Source organism: Lutra lutra, chromosome 1 (genome assembly GCF_902655055.1).
Source record: "Lutra lutra chromosome 1, mLutLut1.2, whole genome shotgun sequence".
Taxonomy (NCBI): Eukaryota; Metazoa; Chordata; class Mammalia; order Carnivora; family Mustelidae; genus Lutra; species Lutra lutra.
The window spans coordinates 166,914,708-166,933,415 of NC_062278.1; the positions used below are offsets into that span (position 1 = coordinate 166,914,708).

Sequence of the window (18,708 nt, forward strand, 5' to 3'; positions counted from 1 at the left end):
CTGCCACCCAAGAGCCAACTCTAAACTCCAGCCAAGTCATTTTCAGATTCACATGGAAGCAGGAAAGCTGTTTCTGACTGGAGTTTTTCTTCTTGTTGAAAAAATGTCCTTTAGAATTTTTAAAAATTTCAACAGGGCTCTATGTTAGTAGTAAGATTTCATATATTTTCAAATATTCTTGTGCATTTTCCCCTCTAATAGCTTTAATTGTATGTAGATTCTATTAGGAGCCACCAATTACTAAGACCTCTCTGTATTTTGGAGATATTTACTCACTTTATTACTCATCTATTTTGCTGATGAGAAATCCACTGTCATTTTTACTGTTACTGATTTTTTGAAAAGTTGTCTCTTTCCCTTGAAGGTATTTAAGATTTTTCTTTATTCTTGATATATCAGTAACTTCTTCACTAGTGTTCAACTTCTACGTAAGGACAAAAAAAAAAAAAAAATCTGTGCTACATTCTGGTAAAGAAGCTCCCCAAACCCTGTAATTTGTGGGATTTTGCAAAGGTCCCATTATGTAGACATCATCTACATCACTGGTGATGAGACTGGTTTATTTTTTTTATTTTTATTTTTTTTAAAGATTTTATTTATTTATTAGAGAGAGAGAGAAAGAGCACAAGTAAGGAGAGCAGCAGGCAGAGGGAGAGGGAGAAGCAGGCTCTGCTGAGCAGGAAGCCTGATATGGGGCTCGATCCCAGGACCCTGGGATCATGACTTGAGCAGAAGGCAGCCGCTTAACTGACTAAGCCATCCAGGTGCCCTGATGAGACTAGTTTAAACTTGATCTTGACTTTTGAAGAATTTTTCCTTTCAACATTCTTTTTTTTTTTTTAAGATTTTACTTATTTATTTGACAGAGACACAGTGAGCGAGGGAACACAAGCAGGGGGTGTGGGAGAGGGACATACACTCAATGACTGAGCCACCCAGGCACTCCTCAATGATCTTTTTATATTTCTAAGTGTTCCATTTTTTTCTTATCCACTTCTATTTATTTCTGTTTTAAGTTTTTATTTGAATTCCCGTGAGTTAACTTACAGTGTAATATTAGTTTCAGGTGTAAAATGTAGTGATTCAACAATTCTGTATGCTTCTTAGTGCTCATCATAAGTGTACTCTTAATCCCCTTCACCTGTTTCACCTATCCCTGCCCTCCTGGGTGACCCTCAGTTTCTTCTCTATAGTTAGGTGTCTATTTTCTTGGTCTCTCTCTCTCTCTCTCTCTCTCATTAATAGCAGCATTATCTACAATAGCTTAATTAAGGAAACAGCCCAAGTGTCCATTGACTGATGAATAGATAAAGATGTGGTACATATGTCTGCAATGGAATATTATGCTGCTTGTTTTTCTCTCCCTGGGATAAAATGTTTTTTTTAAAAAGTTTTACTAATGTATAACTGATACTCTGTAAATCTATTTAAAGGATACAGTTGGGGGACACCTGGGTGGCTCAGTGGGTTAAGCCACTGCCTTCAGCTCAGGTCATGATCCCAGGATCGTGGGATCGAGTCCCGCATCGGGCTCCCTGCTCAGCAGGAACCTGCTTCTCTCGCTGCCTCTGCCTGCCTCTCTGCCTGCTTGTGTGTGCTCGCTTGCTCTCTCTCTCTCTCTCTCTCTCTCTCTGGCAAATAAATAAAATCTTTAAAAAAAAGTATACAGTTGGATGAGTTTTGACATATGTATGCACCCATGACACCATCTTCACGATTAAAATAATGTAGCACCACCTGCAAAATTTTCATGAATTGCCTCTTCCCTCCTGATCCAACCCTATTCCCAGGCAACCACTGATCTATTTTATTCTTTTTTCTTAAGATTTTATTTATTTATTTGAAAGAGAGAGAGAGCAAGAGGGACAAGCATGCTGAGTGTGCAACCCAACACGGGGCTCAATCCCATGACTGTGAGATCATGATCTGAGCCAAAATCAACTGATTGAGCCACCCAGGCACCCCTGATCTGTTTTCTACTATTATGTTTGCACTTTGTAGAATTTTTATAGAAATGAAAGTGCACAGAATGCACTTTTTATCTGGCTTCCTTAATTAAGATTCATCCATGTTGTAACAACATTTCAGTTTTTATTGCTGAGTATTCCATTGTATAAATATACCATAATTTGTTTAATCACTCACCTGTTAATGGGCTTGTTAGTAGTTTCCATGTTTTTGTTACTACAAACAAAGCTACTATGAACAGTCATGCACAAGTTTTGTGTGGACATGTGCACATTTCTCTTGGATAAATAGGTAGGTGTGAAATGCCTGGGTCATATGATGGGTGTGTGTTTAAACTTTCTAAAAACTGTCGAACTGTTTTCCAAAATGGTTGTACCATTTTGTATTTGATTCCCTTCTCCCTGTAACTGGGATTTCAATTTTTTAAAAAACTGAGGTGAAATTCACATAACATACAATTGTGTTAAAGTGTACAACTTGGGTGTTTAGCGCATTCACAATGTTGTGTGACCTCTCTCTAGTTTCAAAGCTTTTTCATCACCCCTAAATATCCCATACCCATTAAGTAATCACTTCCAATTCTTCCCTACTCCCTGGCAACCACTAATCTTTCTGTTGCTTTGGAGTTGGCTATTCTAGAAATTTCATAAAAATGGACTCACAAAGGGGCGCCTGGGTGGCTCCGTGGGTTAGGGCCTCTGCCTTCGGCTCAGGTCGTGATCCCGGGGTCCTGGGATCGAGCGCCGCATCTGGCTCTCTGCTCAGAAGGGAGCCTGCTTCCTCCTCTCTCTCTGCCTGCATCTCTACTTGTGATCTTTGTCTGTCAAATAAATAAATAAATAATCTTTTAAAATAAATAAATAAATGGACTCACACAATATGTGACCTTTTGCGTCTGGCTTCTTTCACTGGGCATGTTGTTGAAGCTTATCCAACTTGTATTATCAGTACTGCATTCCTTCTTCTGGCTGAATACAGTCCACTGTATGTATGTATATGTTTATGTATATGTACGTATCACATTTTGCTTATCCATTTATCTACTGATGAATATTTAGGTAGTTTCCACCTTTTGGTTACAGTAAAGAGTGCTGCTATGAACATTAATGATAAGTGACTTAATACCCATTTTCAATTTGGGGGAAATATACCTAAGGAAATTGTGGGATAATATGCTAACTTGGTGTTTAACTTTTTGAAGAAACTCCAAGGTTCCTATGTTTCTATATGCTTACTAACAGTTATTTTCCTGTTTGTTTGTTTGTTTGTTTGTTTAAATAATAGCCACGCTAATGGGTGCAGGGTGGTTATCTCATTGTGGTTTTGATTTGCATTTTCCTAATGACAAATGATGTTGAGCACCTTTTCATGTTGGCCATTTGCATATCTTTAGAGAAATATCTATAGGGCCATTATTTTGGACAGCAATAATTTGGCTATGAGCCTCCACTGACTTGAGGTAATGAGGAGCGCTTAAACATTCTTGCTTAGCATATGCTTTTTAACTTTCTACTACGGAAAATTTCAAAGATATGAAATTAGTTATTCAATTAATAGTTCATAGATATCCCTTGTAGTATTAGCCCTGACAATATTGGGTTTTCTTTCTTTATTTGATTGTCTAGCCGTTCACTTCAAAGATGGCAATCTCAAATAAACACATTGCCAGCTACACCCTAAGAAGCCAGTGTTTACTCCCCTAAGGCCCAGGCTCCTTGGTTTTAGGGATCCTAGTTGGTTTCTGTAACTGACTACTTAAGCCACTTGTTCTTTCTCTTCCAGCACTTTAAATTCCCACTCTTACGTTTTAAATTCACCAATAAAATGTGAGTTCATGAAACCCTAGGCCCCACCCTCAACCCCAATAAAAGCATAAGCCCAGTCCCGCTCATTCACTCTTTCTCCTACTCCCCAACCTTCCCCCCAATCTCACTGCGTGGCACACATAACTTCAGGTCCTGTAAGTAATAAACTTTTTTTTTAGTTTCTTGATGGTGACTGCTGCAAGGGATCTTGTAAACATTTACTAAGAACCGTAAGGGCCGGTCCAGCCATAATACTGGTTAATGATAGGCTGTACCCAGCACCAAACAGTCCTACTGTCTCCTTAATGCCTGATTTTCACAAACTGTGCTCTCTTTCTCCCTTTGTTTAATTAGAGGAAAAAGCCTGTCTACTAACAAGTGATTTCTACAAGTACTATTTTGGGCCTATAGCAGACCTATAAAGTTATGTGTAAAATTATCTAATGCATGTGATTTTTCTTTGGTTCTTCCAGGAGAATGAGAAGGCTTTTATTTTTATATAAGAGCTATTTTCTAATAGTTTGGGCTACTAAAGTGTTACTATTTTAATAACATTTATGGGTTACTAAAATGTTAAAATCTATATAGTCATAGAACTTACTGAGAAAAAAAATGAAAGCAGAACAATGTTCTGCTAAGAAGCCTGGCTGATACAACACACCAGCCTGCATCACAAAATAACAAAACACAGACCGAAAACACTGTGTGTAGGTAGCTGGTGCAAATCACTGGGATTCTGGGTCACAGCTTCACCTTGCTCTCTCACTTGTTCTCACAAAAGCCGCCAGCCATGTTATCAGCTGCCCTGAGCAGAGGCCTATGTGACCAGGAACTGAGGGAGGATGCTGGCAGACAGGCAGTGAGGAACTGAGGCCCTCAGGCCAACCACCCCAAAGGAACAGATTTTTGCCCCAAACTACCTGAGTGACTTTGGAAGGCCTGTCAAGCTTTGAGATGATCACAACCCTGGCTGATACAGGGTGTCAGATGATCACAGCCTTTTGAGACTCTGAGCCATAGACCCAGGTAAGCTGTGCCCAGACCCCTGACCAACAGAAGCTATGAGATAATAAATGTTTGTTTCAAACTTCTAAGTTTTAAGGTTAATTTTTTACATGGCAATAGATAACTAATACACCAGGAACAAACGAGGTAGTACTATATCCTGGCCTGAAATTTGTCCTGAAGTTGCCTTGGGCTAGTTACTTAACCTGTGAAGGCTGCAGTTCCTTATCTTCAAGATGGGCAGAGCCTTCCCTGCCTCACAAATTAACTGTGGTATCTGCATGGAAGATCTACTCATTGACAAAAACAACAGGCTTGCTAGGAATTCAACAGAAAACTTGAACAGATTCAAACCGGCTTACCAATATCTTCAAGGAAGAATTTCAGAGAATTTTTCATATTTCTATTTCCTTATACCAAAAATATTTATAATTAGTAAAAACAAAGGACACACTCAACATCAGGTAAAAATCATGTTTTCCTTTAATTGACTACTTAATTCACACCGTTTTGTCTATTGGTTGCTACTTTGGTAACAATTAGGTCCCCACCTCAAGAACATTGCATTCTGAACGGGCTGACACAGAGCCAGTGTGAACACAGGCCCCAAACCAGGGCTTTTGGAATAACTAGAACAGCAGAACCAGCCTTTCTCTTCACTCAGAAAGGGATATTGAATCAGAGGGTCTAAAGCTCCAATTTCCAAACACAGAAAACCTGGAGCTCAACGTAAAAATGGAAACCAAAATGCATCAGAAATGAAATATTGTACTTCCTCATATACTCAAGGTCAAGATGGCTTGTGAGAAGTATGTTATCTGATCAGCTGACTTGTTGTGTTAGGAATGGCCCCACTCCAGCAACTCTAAAGGAAGCTGTTTTTGTTTCTATTTCATTTCCCAGAGGGGTATAAAAATCTACTAAAAGGGATATAATCAATCAGAATAAATCAGCTTACTCACAAGACACTCCCAGATAATTTTTGGTTGCTGAACACAGTCAGCACATTATTTCAAAGTGGCAAAATTCAGGATAATTTGAAAAGAGAATTCAAAAATGACAGCTACATTTGCTGATAGGTTTATGTGAGACACACATACATTTTTTTCCAGTGTATTATGTCAAAGGACCAAGATCCCTGGTCATCAAAATAAGTTATTTTGTACATTATAGTGCACAGAACAACAGAGGCAAAGACTTTCTCGGAGAATGACCAAAAGGCATTTTGCAAAAGGTTCGTATCACTCTGAAGCATAAGGACTGGAGCCCAGTGCCTTGTCGCTTTCATTAGCTTGACCCCTCTTCTTCTTTGGTTGCAGTGGCCTCAGTGGCAGCTGTCTCTTCTAAACGTTCTGCTGGCTTCTTCTCTTCCTCCTCTTCCTCCTCATCCTCCTGGGGATAGAGGTCGGGATATTTCTGCATGCATTCCTGCATGGCCCGGAACTGGTCTACACAGTCTGACCCCTTGACATCCTGTGTGCTATAGTGGAAGCAGGAAAAGGCTGACTTGAACTGTTCCCCACAGGGGCCACTGGCCATTCCCCCAAGGCACGGGCAGTTCCAGTTAATGTCTCCATTTGGCAGGATCAATCCTAGAATGGGAAAATGGGCAAGGAAAATGTGAGACAAGCTCTCGAAAGTTTCTGAAAAAGCAAAACCAAGTCCAGTCCTCAAAAGATACTTGGGAGGTACAGAACAGCAGGAAATACTAACTGGTAGGCCCTTGCCTGTGGACCTACCTCTATATTTGGATTAGGCTCAAATGCCTGTGCAAATGCAGCATCCTTTGGCTTGGCTGGAGAGAAGCCACCAATGGCAACTTTCTCCATGCACTACCCTGATCTATTCTTTTAGCCACCTCCCAGGGCGATGGCTCTGGCTGTGCTAAACATTGTAAAGCACTTAATCTGAAGAAGAAACCACCACTGGGTTGGTGAGCAAGAAGCTTTAAGGAGCTGAAGTATTGACCTCCTTCTTTCACCCTCTGCTCTGCTCCTGCTCAAATGATCAGGACCAGAACACCCCTGCCTCCAAAAAAGGCACCTTGCCCCCTCAAGCCCCTCTGGCTCTGCAGATGCTCTCAGAAGCTCAGTGTGAGGACTGGTCAAGAGAAGGCTGAGCCGTCTGCACTGGCAGGGAGCTACCCAAGGCATGCTGTACGAGGAAAAAGCTAGTGGCACACCAGATGGTGTGTTCTAGTTTTATAACAATGAAAAACCTAGAAGGATGTTAACCATACTGACCAACTGCTAAATAGCACGTGTGTTTCCGGGAATGGGGGCCACTACAGACTGAATTCAGTTCCAATATTCTATAGGGCCCCTTACTTTTGAAATTTACACTTTCTTTGAAACTTACTCACATCTAAATAGTATTTCCTGGTTTTCTAAAAAGCTTTCAAAATGACAGCTTCATTTCCAGCTTTGTAACAGACAGGGAAATAGGATTCATATGGAAGTTTCTTACATGAGTTTTTTACAGGACTGAGAGCACTCTGTAAGATTCTAAGATGCCCAGTGAAGTGACAAAATTTTTCGCTCTAACCAAATACCCAGGCGTGGTCCTCTGAGTTAGTGTCCAAAGTCCTAGGCCTAGGCTGAGCCCCACCTCTTTGTTCTAGCTCAGAAACTTCAATGACCAACAGATCTGCTGCTGCAGTTGCTTACCGGTAAACTGGGCTACCAGTGGAGATGTCAGTGCTTACCGTAACCCCAGCAGGCAAGTCATCACTAGACCATCACTAGCTGCAGGGCATGCTCTCGAGTACCGAACTATCTGTGGCAAAACACATACTCCTTCTGACAACCTTCTTCAATATGTACTACAAATCCCAGTTCGCACAGGAGATTTTGTGGTTCAGTGGGGTCTAAATCAGGACTACAGCCAGGGCCCAAAGGATTCCCAGAGCCCAAGCTGTCTCCCCACATTGTACCACCTCTCCCTATGCAGGCCAACACGGTGCCAAAAACCTACGGGTTTCCCTCAGAGATACTGTGGGTTAGCCTCCAGACACAATAAAGCTAGTAGCACATAAAGCACATCACATTATTTTCTTGGTTTCCCGGCGCATATGAAAGCTATGTTTGCACCACCCTGTATTCAGGGCATAATAGCATTATGTGTAAAAAACAATGTATATACATTAATTGGAAATACTTTATTGCTAAAGAATGTTAACCATCATCTGAGCTTTCAGAGAGTTGTAAATTTTTGCTGGTGGAGGGCCTTGCCATGATGTTGATGGCTGCTGACTGATTTGGGTTGTGGTTCTGGCAATTCTTAAGATAAGACAACAATGAAATTTGCCGCATCAATGGACTCTTCCTTCACAAAGAATTTCTCTGTAGCATGTGATGCTGTTTGATAGCATTTTACCCAAACAGAGCTTCTTTCAAATTGAAATCAATCCTCTCAAACCCTGCTGTGGTTTTATGCCCTATTCTAAATCTTTTGAGGTCATTTCAATGATCATAGCATCTCTACTAGGTGTAGATTCCATCTCAAGAAACCACTTTCTTTGCTTAGCAATCAAAAGTAACCTCTGGGGGCGCCTGGGTGGCTCGGTGGTTTAAGCCTCTGCCTTCGGCTCGGGTCATGGTCCTGGGGTCCTGGGATCGAGCCCCGAGTTGGGCTCTCTGCTCAGCGGGGAGCCTGCTTCCCTTCCTCTCTCTCTGCCTGCCTCTCTGCCTACTTGTGTTCTCTCTCTGTCAAATAAATAAATAAAAATCTTTAAAAAAAAAAAAAAGTAACCTCTGATCCGATAAAGCTTCTTTTTTTTTTAATTGAAGTGTAATTAACTTACAGTACTATATTAGTTTCAGGTGTATAATATATAATTCTATACCCTTCTCGGTACTCATCAAGATAACTGTACTCTTAATCCCCCTCCCAGTTCACTCCCAGCATCCCGCAACCATCAGTTAAAGCTTGATCATCAGATCAAAGCAGTTCAGTCACACCTTCAGGCTCCACTTTTTTTTTTTTTTTTTTTTTAAAGATTTTATTTATCTGACAGAGAGAGAGATCACAAGTAGGCAGAGAGAGCTGGGGAAGCAGGCTTCCTGCTAAGCAGAGAGCCCAATACAGGGTTCAATCCCAGGGTCGTTGAGATCATGACCTGAGCTGAAGGCAGAGGCTTAACCTACTGAGCCACCCAGGTACCCCTTCAGTCTCCACTTCTAATCCTAGTTCTCTTGCTATTTCCACCATATCTGCAGTTACTTCCTTCCCTGAAGTCCTGAACCCCTTAAAGTCCTCCACAAGGCTTGTAATCTGCTTCTTCCAAATTCCTCTTCATGGTGATATTCTGACCTCTTCCCAATGAGTCACACATGTTCTTTATGACATCTAGAATGGTAAATCCTTTCCCGAAGGTTTTCATTGACTTTGCCCAGATCCAACAGAGGAATCACTGTCTAACGACAGCTATAGCCTTATGAAATATACTTCTTAATAGTAAGACTTGAAATCAAAGTGACTCCTTGATCTATGGAATGCAGAATGGATGTTGTGGTAGCAGGCATGAAAACAACAATCTGTACATCTCCACCAAGGCTCTTGGAGGACCAGGTGCACTGTCAATGAGCAGTAGTAGTATAAGAAAGGAATCTTGCCTTTCTGAGCAGTAGGTCTCAACAGTGGGTTTAAAATATTCAGTAAACCACACTGTAAACAGATGTGCTGTTATCCAGGCCCATCCTCAAGGCCCTAAGGATTTTTGGAATGGTGAGAACTGGCTTCAACTTTAAGTCACCAGTGGAATTAGCCTCTAATAAGAGAGTCAGTCTGTCCTTTGAAGCTCTGAAGCCAGGCACTGACTTCTCTCTGGCTATGAAAGTCCTCGATGGCATCTTCTTCCACTAGAAGGCTGTTTCATCTGCACTGGAAATCTGTCGTTTAGGGCGGCCACCTTCATTCGTGATCTCAGCGAGATCTGGACAACGTGCTGCAGCTTCTGCACCAGCACTGGCTGCTTCACTTGCTCTTTTCTGTCACGGAGACGGCTTCTCTCCTTCACCCTCGTGAACCACCTCTGCCGGCTTCACACTTCTCTTCTGCAGCTTCCGCACCTCGCTCAGCCTTCACAGAATGACAGGGAAAGGGCCTTGCTCTCCACGAGGCTCTGGCTAAGGGAATGCTGTGGCTGGTGTTATCTTCTCTCCAGACCACTGAGACCTTCTCCATATCAGTGATGAGGTTGTCGGCTTCCTTATCATTTGTATTCACTGGAGGAGCACTTTTCATTTCCTTTGAGAACTTTTCCTTTGCCTTCACAACTTGACTAACTGTTCAGTGCAACAGGCCTAGCCTTCTGCCCATCTTGGCTCCTGACAGGCCTTCTTCACTAAGCTCAATGACTTCCAACTTTTGGTGTGATGGGAGAGACTGCAAACTCCCCCTTTCACCTGAACACTTAGAGGCCATGGCCAGGCTGTTAACTGGCCTAATCTCAGTATTGTCGTGTCAGGGAACAGGGAGACCCAAGGAGAGGGAGAGAGACAAGGAAGAGCCAGTCTTGGAGCAGTCAGAACTCACACAATATTTACCGATTAAATTTCCTGGCTTATGGCACCCAAAACAGTTATGAGTAATAGCAAAGATCACCAATCACAGATCACCATAAAAATTACAATAATAAGAAAGTTGGAAATACTGCAAGAATTACCAAAATGTGGCAGAGACATGAAGCGAACAAATGCTGTTGAAAAAATGGCACCAACAGGGCTTCGAGCATGGTCCTAACAAACCTTCAATTTGTAAAAAGCATGGTATCTGCAAAGCACGATAAAACAAGGCCTATATACAAACACTGCCCTCGGAAGGCTCAAGACCTGGAAACCTGCACAGCCAATTTCCAAATGAAATACTAACTTTTTAAAGTAACAGCCCAGATCTGCAGGAGTCTATGCTTCGTCATTTCTCGGGGGAAGGCATGCTAGAATGAGGTCGCTTCTCCCAGAGGGAGCTTAGGCAGCCAATCTGCATTTCAAGGACAAAATGTAAACATACACAGACATCAAGATGTCAAATTAAGCCCGGATGCTGCAGGTTTGGAACATACAATCAAAAGCCTGCAGTTCTAGTCCCTGCCACTAACTTCCTTGACCAGTCCCCACTTCCTCCTGGGCCCTCAGTTTTCCCCCAGACCAGGTGATCTTTAAGGCCCTCCTCTAGCCTTTTTGAGCGGATGCAAATTCCTTCTGCCGCCTTTCTCCTGGCACTCTAACCCCTTCTCCTGGCACTCTAACCGCACAAAGTGCTATCTTAGCCACAGAGCTGAGTGCTTGGATGCAGGCGGCCGGCAGGAACCGGTGGCCTACTTAGTCTGCTGAGTGGTTCTGCCACTGATGGCTCAAACCCAGGTCCCAGAGCTCTCTGTTGTATACGCTTTTTGGTTAAATCATTCATTAGAAGGGGCTGCAAAGGCATATACCTCTACGGTCCAAGCAAATCAATTATCAATGACAGAATGAGGTAGCACAGAAAACAGGAGGGATGGTAAGTTCTGGCAGGAATGGAAGGGGAATGCACAGGCTCAGCAGAGACACAGCCAATTTTTAAAATGCCATGAGGCAAACAAAACATGGCGTGATTGGTTCTTTAGGCCCCACAAAATGTGCTTAACTAATACGGATCTCAAGAAAGGCAGAGCACTGGAACTGACAGGCGACTTATTTCCAGAGCACTGGAACTAACAGACGGAGTGCTGATTCAAGGTCACTTCCATAGCTGCCTTTCTTTTAAAACACCTTTGCCTCCCACCATTCCCAACGGGGTGCTCAACATGCAGCCTTGGCTCGACTACTCTCAACCCCAGGAGCAGTAAGTCATTCTCCCTGAAAACATATGCTTCAATTAGCGTCTGAAAAATTCCAATTGGGAGCCTATACTCCATGGGCTGCTGCTGCTACAAGCTCTCTCAACCACAGTTACCACCAGGCAGCACTGGAAGGGTCACTAATTATCATCACAGGTATCAGAAATGGCTTTAGATTGGTCAACTGAGTACTGTTTATGATACAGACTGTATATAAACCCTGCCCACACACTGGTCAGCCTTACACACACGGAGGAAGTTCCAGTGAGCCCAGTGGTCTAAAGCATTTGGAATGGCATCCTAGGCCCAAAAGACTACTAACCATTACTAAGTTGTATGCAACAGATCCATCTAGGTGAGCTGGATCCTGCCACTGGAAAACCGTCCCTCAGTCTTGAGTGAGCTTTTGTGCAGGGTCCTTGCTGGAGCCCCAGTGAAAAGACAGCCGACCTCACCACCTCACAGAACATGGGGTAGGGCTCTTCCAGGCCTGCTTGCTAACGGTCTGTAGATGCGGCAGAATCCCATCTGGCAGTTGACTGAGCGGGAGGATCCCTGTCCCCTTAAAGTGCCTGCCAGACAGGATTCCATGACCACCCCCACAACCCTTGCCTAAACCTTCATGGTCGGGAAGCAGCCAACCAGCTTCAGTCTGTGTAAAACCTTAAAAGAGAAAGAGGCAGAAGACCTCAGTTCAGAAGAAGCTTAGGTTCTGGCCTAACAGTCAGGGGAGTGCAACAGCATGAGGGCTGGAAAGCACTCCGCCAGCCCCTCATACCTGGGCAAGCCGGCTAAGCTCCTGGTCCTTGGGAGATAGTCCATGGCTGGGAAGGACACCTGAAAAACCTGACCTTGGCCAGAACAAAATGGGAAAACAATTCTGGACATTTTCCCCCAGGAAGGCTCCGTGGGTCCCCGGGAGGCCCGCGCCGCTCACCGTGCTCCTCATACGGATCACTGGGATCATCGGCCACCAGCTCTGCGTTGCTTGGAGTTTCATGGTCCTCTTTGGTCACAAAGATGATTCGATCCTTCCCTAGTGTTTGGAGAACAGAGAAAGAAACATTTTGCTCAAGAGCAGCCAAACAGCCCCAAACCCAAAGAAGGCACAAAAACCAAGTTTTAAGACTGTCCTATGCCAAACCCCCAAGTGAGGTGACTATCAGACTGTCCTTCCTGGGCTGCATCACTGAGTCTGTGTGATGGTCTAGCAGCCACTTCTACTGAGTGCTGCAACTGGAACAAAAACTTGACCAAGGTCATGGGTGAGGGAGAAGATGCCGTATGCACCCTCCAAGTAGGAGCCAACATGCCCAATCCAATGAAATGCAGCTGCTTCAGTCCCCAGATGTGCTGATGGCAGACAGGTGCAACAACTTCTTTCTTCCTCCCATCAAGAAAGGGCCAGTCCCGTCTCAGAATTCCTATGGCGCTCAGACTGTCAACCGGCTGGAAATGGCAAGGCAGGCCCCTCTGCCATCTGACACCCTCCCAGCTCTCTCCCCTACACCTTCCAGCCATCCACACACTCTCAGCTTCCTAAAACCTGTGCATACCAGCTAACCACACAGCAGGTGTCTGTCTGATATTCCTGTTGTGGTCAGAAGCACTTTGTCTTTGGCACCCTACATACTGCATGTCATCGGCTTCCCCTGCAGTCCCCGGATGGCAGACTGAGGCCAGCCCCTCTCTGGGTCCTGTGTGTCAGCTAGCTCCTGCCATCCCATCACTACCCTGACAGGAGCCAGCAGGAGCCCCATACTAAAGTGGTGAGCCTAAGGCTCCAGGAAGTGACGAACCTGAGCTCACACCGGGCTGGAATGTAAACCCAGTTCCATGTGTCTCCAAAGGCCATGCTGTGGAGATCCTTTACTCAGACCCACACTGCCCCTACCACCCCAAGACACACAAGAATAAAAGCAATAGCTAACACAGGGTACTTAGCATGACTCAGACACTGTCCTGAGAGCTTTGTGTGCTTGGAGCAGGAATGAATGTTTTATACAATAAGGCCCAAGAAGCTGAGAATCAAGAGAATGTTTGCTGAATGAATGAATAGGAGCTTTCTTCTAAGCTACTGGGTACCCACCTGGTGAAGGGCAAGGACAAATGCAACAACCCTACTGACCGCCCATTCTCACCCAGGAGATGTGGGAAAATGGGACCTCATCTGGAAGGAGATGGGAAGTGCCCGGCATTTAAGAAGGCTTCTCCAGGTCCCATCCAGACTGGCCCTTGGACAGGGCCCTCATCAGTGGCGTGGAGTGAGTTAGCTACAACGGGGGCAGAGGCTAGGCCTGCGGAAGTGTGGCTCTCTGGGAGCTACTAGCAATTTCTATGATTATTTCAGTTGTTTTACCTTTATATTTAGGAAAGTTCAGTCACAGGCTTGTTAAGAGAAACCAAGGGAAAACAGTGGGCCCCCACCAAGCTTGGAGGACTTACGGAAGAGGCTTGAGTCAAGTACAGGGCTAAAAGCAGAGCAACATCTCCAGAGAAGACAGTTCTGGGGACAGAGGGAAGGCACCCTTCTCATGCCTCCACAGGGTCTCCCACATGGGGTAACAAAGAGTAAGGACAACTGACCATTGGCATGCTCGGGGACAGGCCTCCAGCCCACCTGTAGTTCTGCCATCCTGTGAGTAACTCCTTCCTGCTTGTCAAACTAGCTCTCCCTCCATGCGCCAAACTGCAGTCCTGTCCCTGACTGTGAACTCCAAGGCTGGGTTCCTCAATTCCTCTATCTGGCCAAGGCCACACAGCTGGTAAGTGTCCACGAAGAACTAGGGCCCATCTGCCTGCTGTTCATGCCAAAGCACAAGGCAGCCCCTCTGGGTCTTTGACTGAGGTTTGGTGTCCTCATCGGCACCCGTGTTCTGTCATTACACGAGCAAAAATAGCTTCATCTGGACCATTCTTCGGATTCCAAGAGCCTTGAGAGCCAAGTCCTGCATCTCGCTGCTCTTTGCCTCTTTCACCCGTTTTTTTAATTTACTGGATGTTTACCTACACATTCTCAATTAAGTTGAAGTTTACCGATACCTTTAGTTGATCATGGTGGCTTCACCTAAGTCTTAGAGGCTTCACAGACTGTGTGGGGGACCGTCCTGCTGAGCTGTCTGGCAGAGAAAGTAAGGATTCCAAGCCTCCCTGAGTGGCACTTTTCCTACCCTGGATGGGTGTCTTGGTCCGTTCAGGCTGCTCTAACAAAATACCACCACCAGGGTAGTTCCTAAACAACAGAGTTATTGCTCACAGTTCTGGAGGCTGCCAAGTCTAAGATCGAGAACCCGGCATGGTCACCTTCTGGTGAGGGCCCCTTCCTACGTCACAGCAGCTGCCTTCCCTTGCGTCCTCACAGGGTGGAAGGGGCTGGAGATCTCTCCAGAGCTTCTTTTCTAAGGGCATTCATCCCATACGTGAAAGCTCCACCCTCATTCCCTAAGCACCTCCCAAATGCCCCATCTACTAATACTACCACCCTGGAGGTTTGGATTTCAACCTATGAAACTGGAGGGACACATTCATATCATCCAACTTGGGGGAGAGGATTCCCTGGGTGATCTGACTGGTTTCTAAGCAGGGATCTGTCTTTGCATCCCCAATCCTGGTATCCAGGTGGAGCTCCTTTTGTTTCATGGACAAGTAACAGTAAGGGCCAGAAACCATCTGTAGAAAGAACATAAGCATAGCTCTGAGGCTGAGATGGAAGCCCAGCTTTGAGGGTCTGGCTCAGTGGCACTGATATCACAGAGTTTTAGACCTTGAGTTCAAATCTGAAAATAAGCACATAACAGCTGTGATCTCAGGCACCTTCTTGTGGCCTTAGGAAACAGGTCCCCCAGCAGCTCGGCCTCTCTGAACCCAGTAAGTGTCAGGAATCAGGGGCCCCAGGGCCTACTCTGAAAGCAAGGACTTAAGGGTGAAGCTGAGAACAGAAAGCCTGATTAAACAGTTGGATACCAAGACACCCCCAATTCAGTATTTTTACTCTCTGTACACCATCCTTGACTCCTTTCTCTCAACCTTCATCATCAAATCTGGTTGGCCCTACCTTCAAAAACAGAAAGATCTGCATCCCTCACTACCAAGACCCTATCTCCCACTACTCGCTCCGTCCATTCCCACAACTTGTTGCTTTTACTAGACACACTGGGGGCACACCTACCTCTAGGCCTGAGCCCAGGCTGTCTTCACATCCAGGAGCACCCTTCAGATATCCCCACAGTCACCCTCTCCCTGCCTTCATACCTTCTGCTCAGATGCCTCCTTCTCCAACCACTCTCCATCTCCCTTGGTCTGCCTTTTCTCTGAAGCACTTTTCCTCATCTAACATATTATTATATATTTGCTGACTCCCTGTTTCCCCCACTGAAAGATCAGCTCTTCTGGGGCAAGAATTTCTCTATACCATTCATTGCAGTATCGCCAGAGCCTAGAACAGTGTCCAGAACATGGTGGGTAATCAATATTTGTTGAACAAATGAAACGAGAAAACAAACTGAAGACCTCAGCAGAGAACAGGGACACAGAATGGTTCTTACCATTAAGTAGACTACAAACAAAACAAAACAACTTTGGATAGGTAGTCTCATTTCCCCCAGAAATGGGAATAGGAACACACAGAGCATCTTGAGATGTCAAAATCTTCTGCAGATCCAACCCAGATGGAGCGTCCATCTCTTCCCCAACTCCACAAAGTAGATGATGGTACCTGCACTCACCAGCACCTGCTCATGGGCTGGCATGCCACAGGTGCTCAATAAATGTCTGCTGAGGAACCGGAGAAGGCAGACAGCCACAGAAAAGAGGAAACTAAAGAAAAGATTGGTGTGGCACCAATACATCAAAGTGTGGGTGGTCTAAGGCCAGGGAGCGAGGCTGAGTCTACGCCATGGAACACCTAGGATGCCAAAACGTTTAACCTGAAAGCTGGGTGGTGGTGGGGGTCGGGGGGGACCCTTGAAGTAAATTTGCTCAGGCATGTGACTCATTCAGAATGAAGAGCCAGCCATGGAAGAGCTGGGGAAATAGAGGTATCAGGCAAAGAAACAACTAAGACACCAGTGTAGCTTGGCACTGACAGGGTAGTTAGAAATCAGGCTGGAGCCAGATCACGCAGGGGCTTTCAATTCTCATCCCCAAACTAAGAGAGGGATCTTTGACCCAGGCAAAGATAAAGTTACATGTTTGGGGTGGCAGATGGAAACCACCTTTCCTTCCCAAAGAACCTGAGACTCCTAGATATCCTAACAGGCAAGGGGAGGTGTTATTCATCTGGCACAGCTTCATTATACCTAAAAAGCTCAAAATTATTTGAGTAATTAGAGACATCAGTGAGTATTATGGCTTTATGACCATAAACTAGAACCAAAGAAGCAGTTCTAGAAGCAGAATGAGGTACTGGGGAAAAGGCTTGAAATTTTGGATTGAGCTATTCTCCTAATTGGGTATATGACCTCAGGTAGGTCTTCCACGACTCTGGTCTTCAGATTCCCTGAATTAAACTGAGGGAATCAGACTGACTATTCCCTAAAGAATTTCTGGGTGAGTTCCAACTCTTCGTAGTTTTATATTCTCATGTGTCCACCATAACTGCCAGGCATAGAAAAGATGCCCCTGAGTACCTTGCTAAATGAATGAAGACCAACTTTTCATTGTACCATTGGAAACTGGGGCCTGGAAGGGTTAGGTGGCAGCTCAGGGCCAAAAAGCCAGTTAATGGCAGTGTGTGGGGAGGCCCTTGTACTCCAGCCAAGAGACTCCTGGGTTCTTCAGTAGAGGTAAAAACAGATGAAGCAAAGAGAAAATAGGTGGAGATGGGCACTTCGTTGGAAAGGTGGGGGGTTCCCAGAAGAGAGCTCCCTGGAATCCAGCGGGCCCCAGACTGAATGGTGCAGTTTCTGTGATCAGACTGATGAAGCTCGAACCCCAGCTCCAGGATATTCCGGGTCAAGTGCCTTAGGCCAGCCACCTCTATGTCTTAGGGTCCACTCTTTGATAAAATGCAGATAACAGAGCCTCACTTATAATTCTAAAAATCGCCACGAGATCAATGAGGAAAGCCATATAAAGACTCTTGAACAGGGGCGCCTGGGTGGCTCTGTGGGCTAAGCCGCTGCCTTCGGCTCAGGTCATGATCCCAGGTCCTGGGTTCGAGCCCCACATCGGGCTTTCTGCTCAGCAGGGAGCCTGCTTCCTCCTCTCTCTCTGCCTGCCTCTCTGCTTACTTGTGATTTCTCTCTGTCAAATAAATTAAAAAAAAAAAAAAAAGACTCTTGAACAAGTGCCTGGTACATAGTAGGGGCTCAATAAATGTCCACGTGGGTGGCACTTTTACCACTCCAGAACAGCCCCTAACCCCTGTGGCAACTTTTCAGGAGGGACAGTTAAAAAGCGAGTACAAATGCAAACGCGTGGTGGGTGGTAAGAGCGACAGTAAAAAGAAAAAAATCCCAATTACGAGCCAGAGGAAGCGTGCTCAGCACTTCCTGTGCCCCCTTGGCCTAGTTTACTAAATCTCCCACGTGCCGGTCCTTCTCAGGTCCGGGTTCGAGTCTCACAGTGACCTTGGACCAGCCTCGTTCCTCCCAGTCTCGGTTTTCTCATCTGCAAAGCGGAGGTGGCGACCCCACTGCCCAGCGCTCCCAAGGGTCCCGAAGAGGGTACCCCGGGCCGCGCCTAGAGTCTCCCGCGCCTGCAGTGGGGTCGCGGGGGCACCGGGGCCCAAGTGTCGCGGGGGTGGCAAAACCGCATGTCCCCTGCAGGCCCTCGTAGGCCGGTCTCCATGGCAGCCCGCCATGCCTACCTTCCTGCCGGCAGTAGGCCATGGCTGCAGCCCCGGCACTCAGACCTCGCGGCGACAACGGTGGTGGCAGCACAGGCGGCGGCGGGCTCACGCTGTGACCTGTTCTCCGGCAGGGCGGGCGGCTCCGAGGCCCACGCAGAACCCCCCCCCTCCAGGACTGCCAGCCGCGCGCCTGCCTCTGCGACCTCCCAGCCCCAGCCCGGCCCCAAACAGCCGGGAACTACGTTTCCCAAGAAGCCGAGCGCTGCTCGGTTTCTCTTCAAGGCCAGAGGAACTACATATCCCGGAATGACTTGCAGTGCGCA

The 18,708-nt window shown here is 45.7% G+C and overlaps 1 protein-coding gene across 2 annotated transcripts; it reads right to left on the bottom strand.

The window, feature by feature from the left end:
* Nucleotides 1-5,238: 5,238 nt before the first annotated feature.
* On the bottom strand, nt 5,239-18,638 carry CHCHD4 (coiled-coil-helix-coiled-coil-helix domain containing 4). Of its 2 annotated transcripts, none has more exons than XM_047743697.1 (3): nt 18,404-18,638; nt 12,533-12,631; nt 5,239-6,370 (listed from the first exon to the last, which is right to left on the bottom strand). In XM_047743697.1, exons 1-3 carry the CDS (start codon nt 18,423-18,425, stop codon nt 6,066-6,068), a joined length of 426 nt encoding a protein of 141 aa, XP_047599653.1. In that variant the 5' UTR covers nt 18,426-18,638; the 3' UTR covers nt 5,239-6,065. The 2 variants fall into 2 exon arrangements, with proteins under 2 accessions (XP_047599653.1, XP_047599644.1); XM_047743688.1 differs by lacking the exon at nt 18,404-18,638 and adding an exon at nt 18,165-18,312.
* Between the last annotated feature and the right edge of the window lie 70 nt (nt 18,639-18,708).

Bases quoted from the DNA above. Each gene is read 5' to 3' on its own strand.
- CHCHD4 (XM_047743688.1), bottom strand. From the start codon at position 18,204: ATGAGAAAACCGAGACTGGGAGGAACGAGGCTGGTCCAAG. The intron at 12,632-18,164 runs GTCACTGTGAGA...TCCAAACACTAG, and splicing joins AGGAACGAGGCTGGTCCAAG to GGAAGGATCGAATCATCTTT. The intron at 6,371-12,532 runs GTGAGCGGCGCG...TTCCCATTCTAG, and splicing joins TGATCCGTATGAGGAGCACG to GATTGATCCTGCCAAATGGA.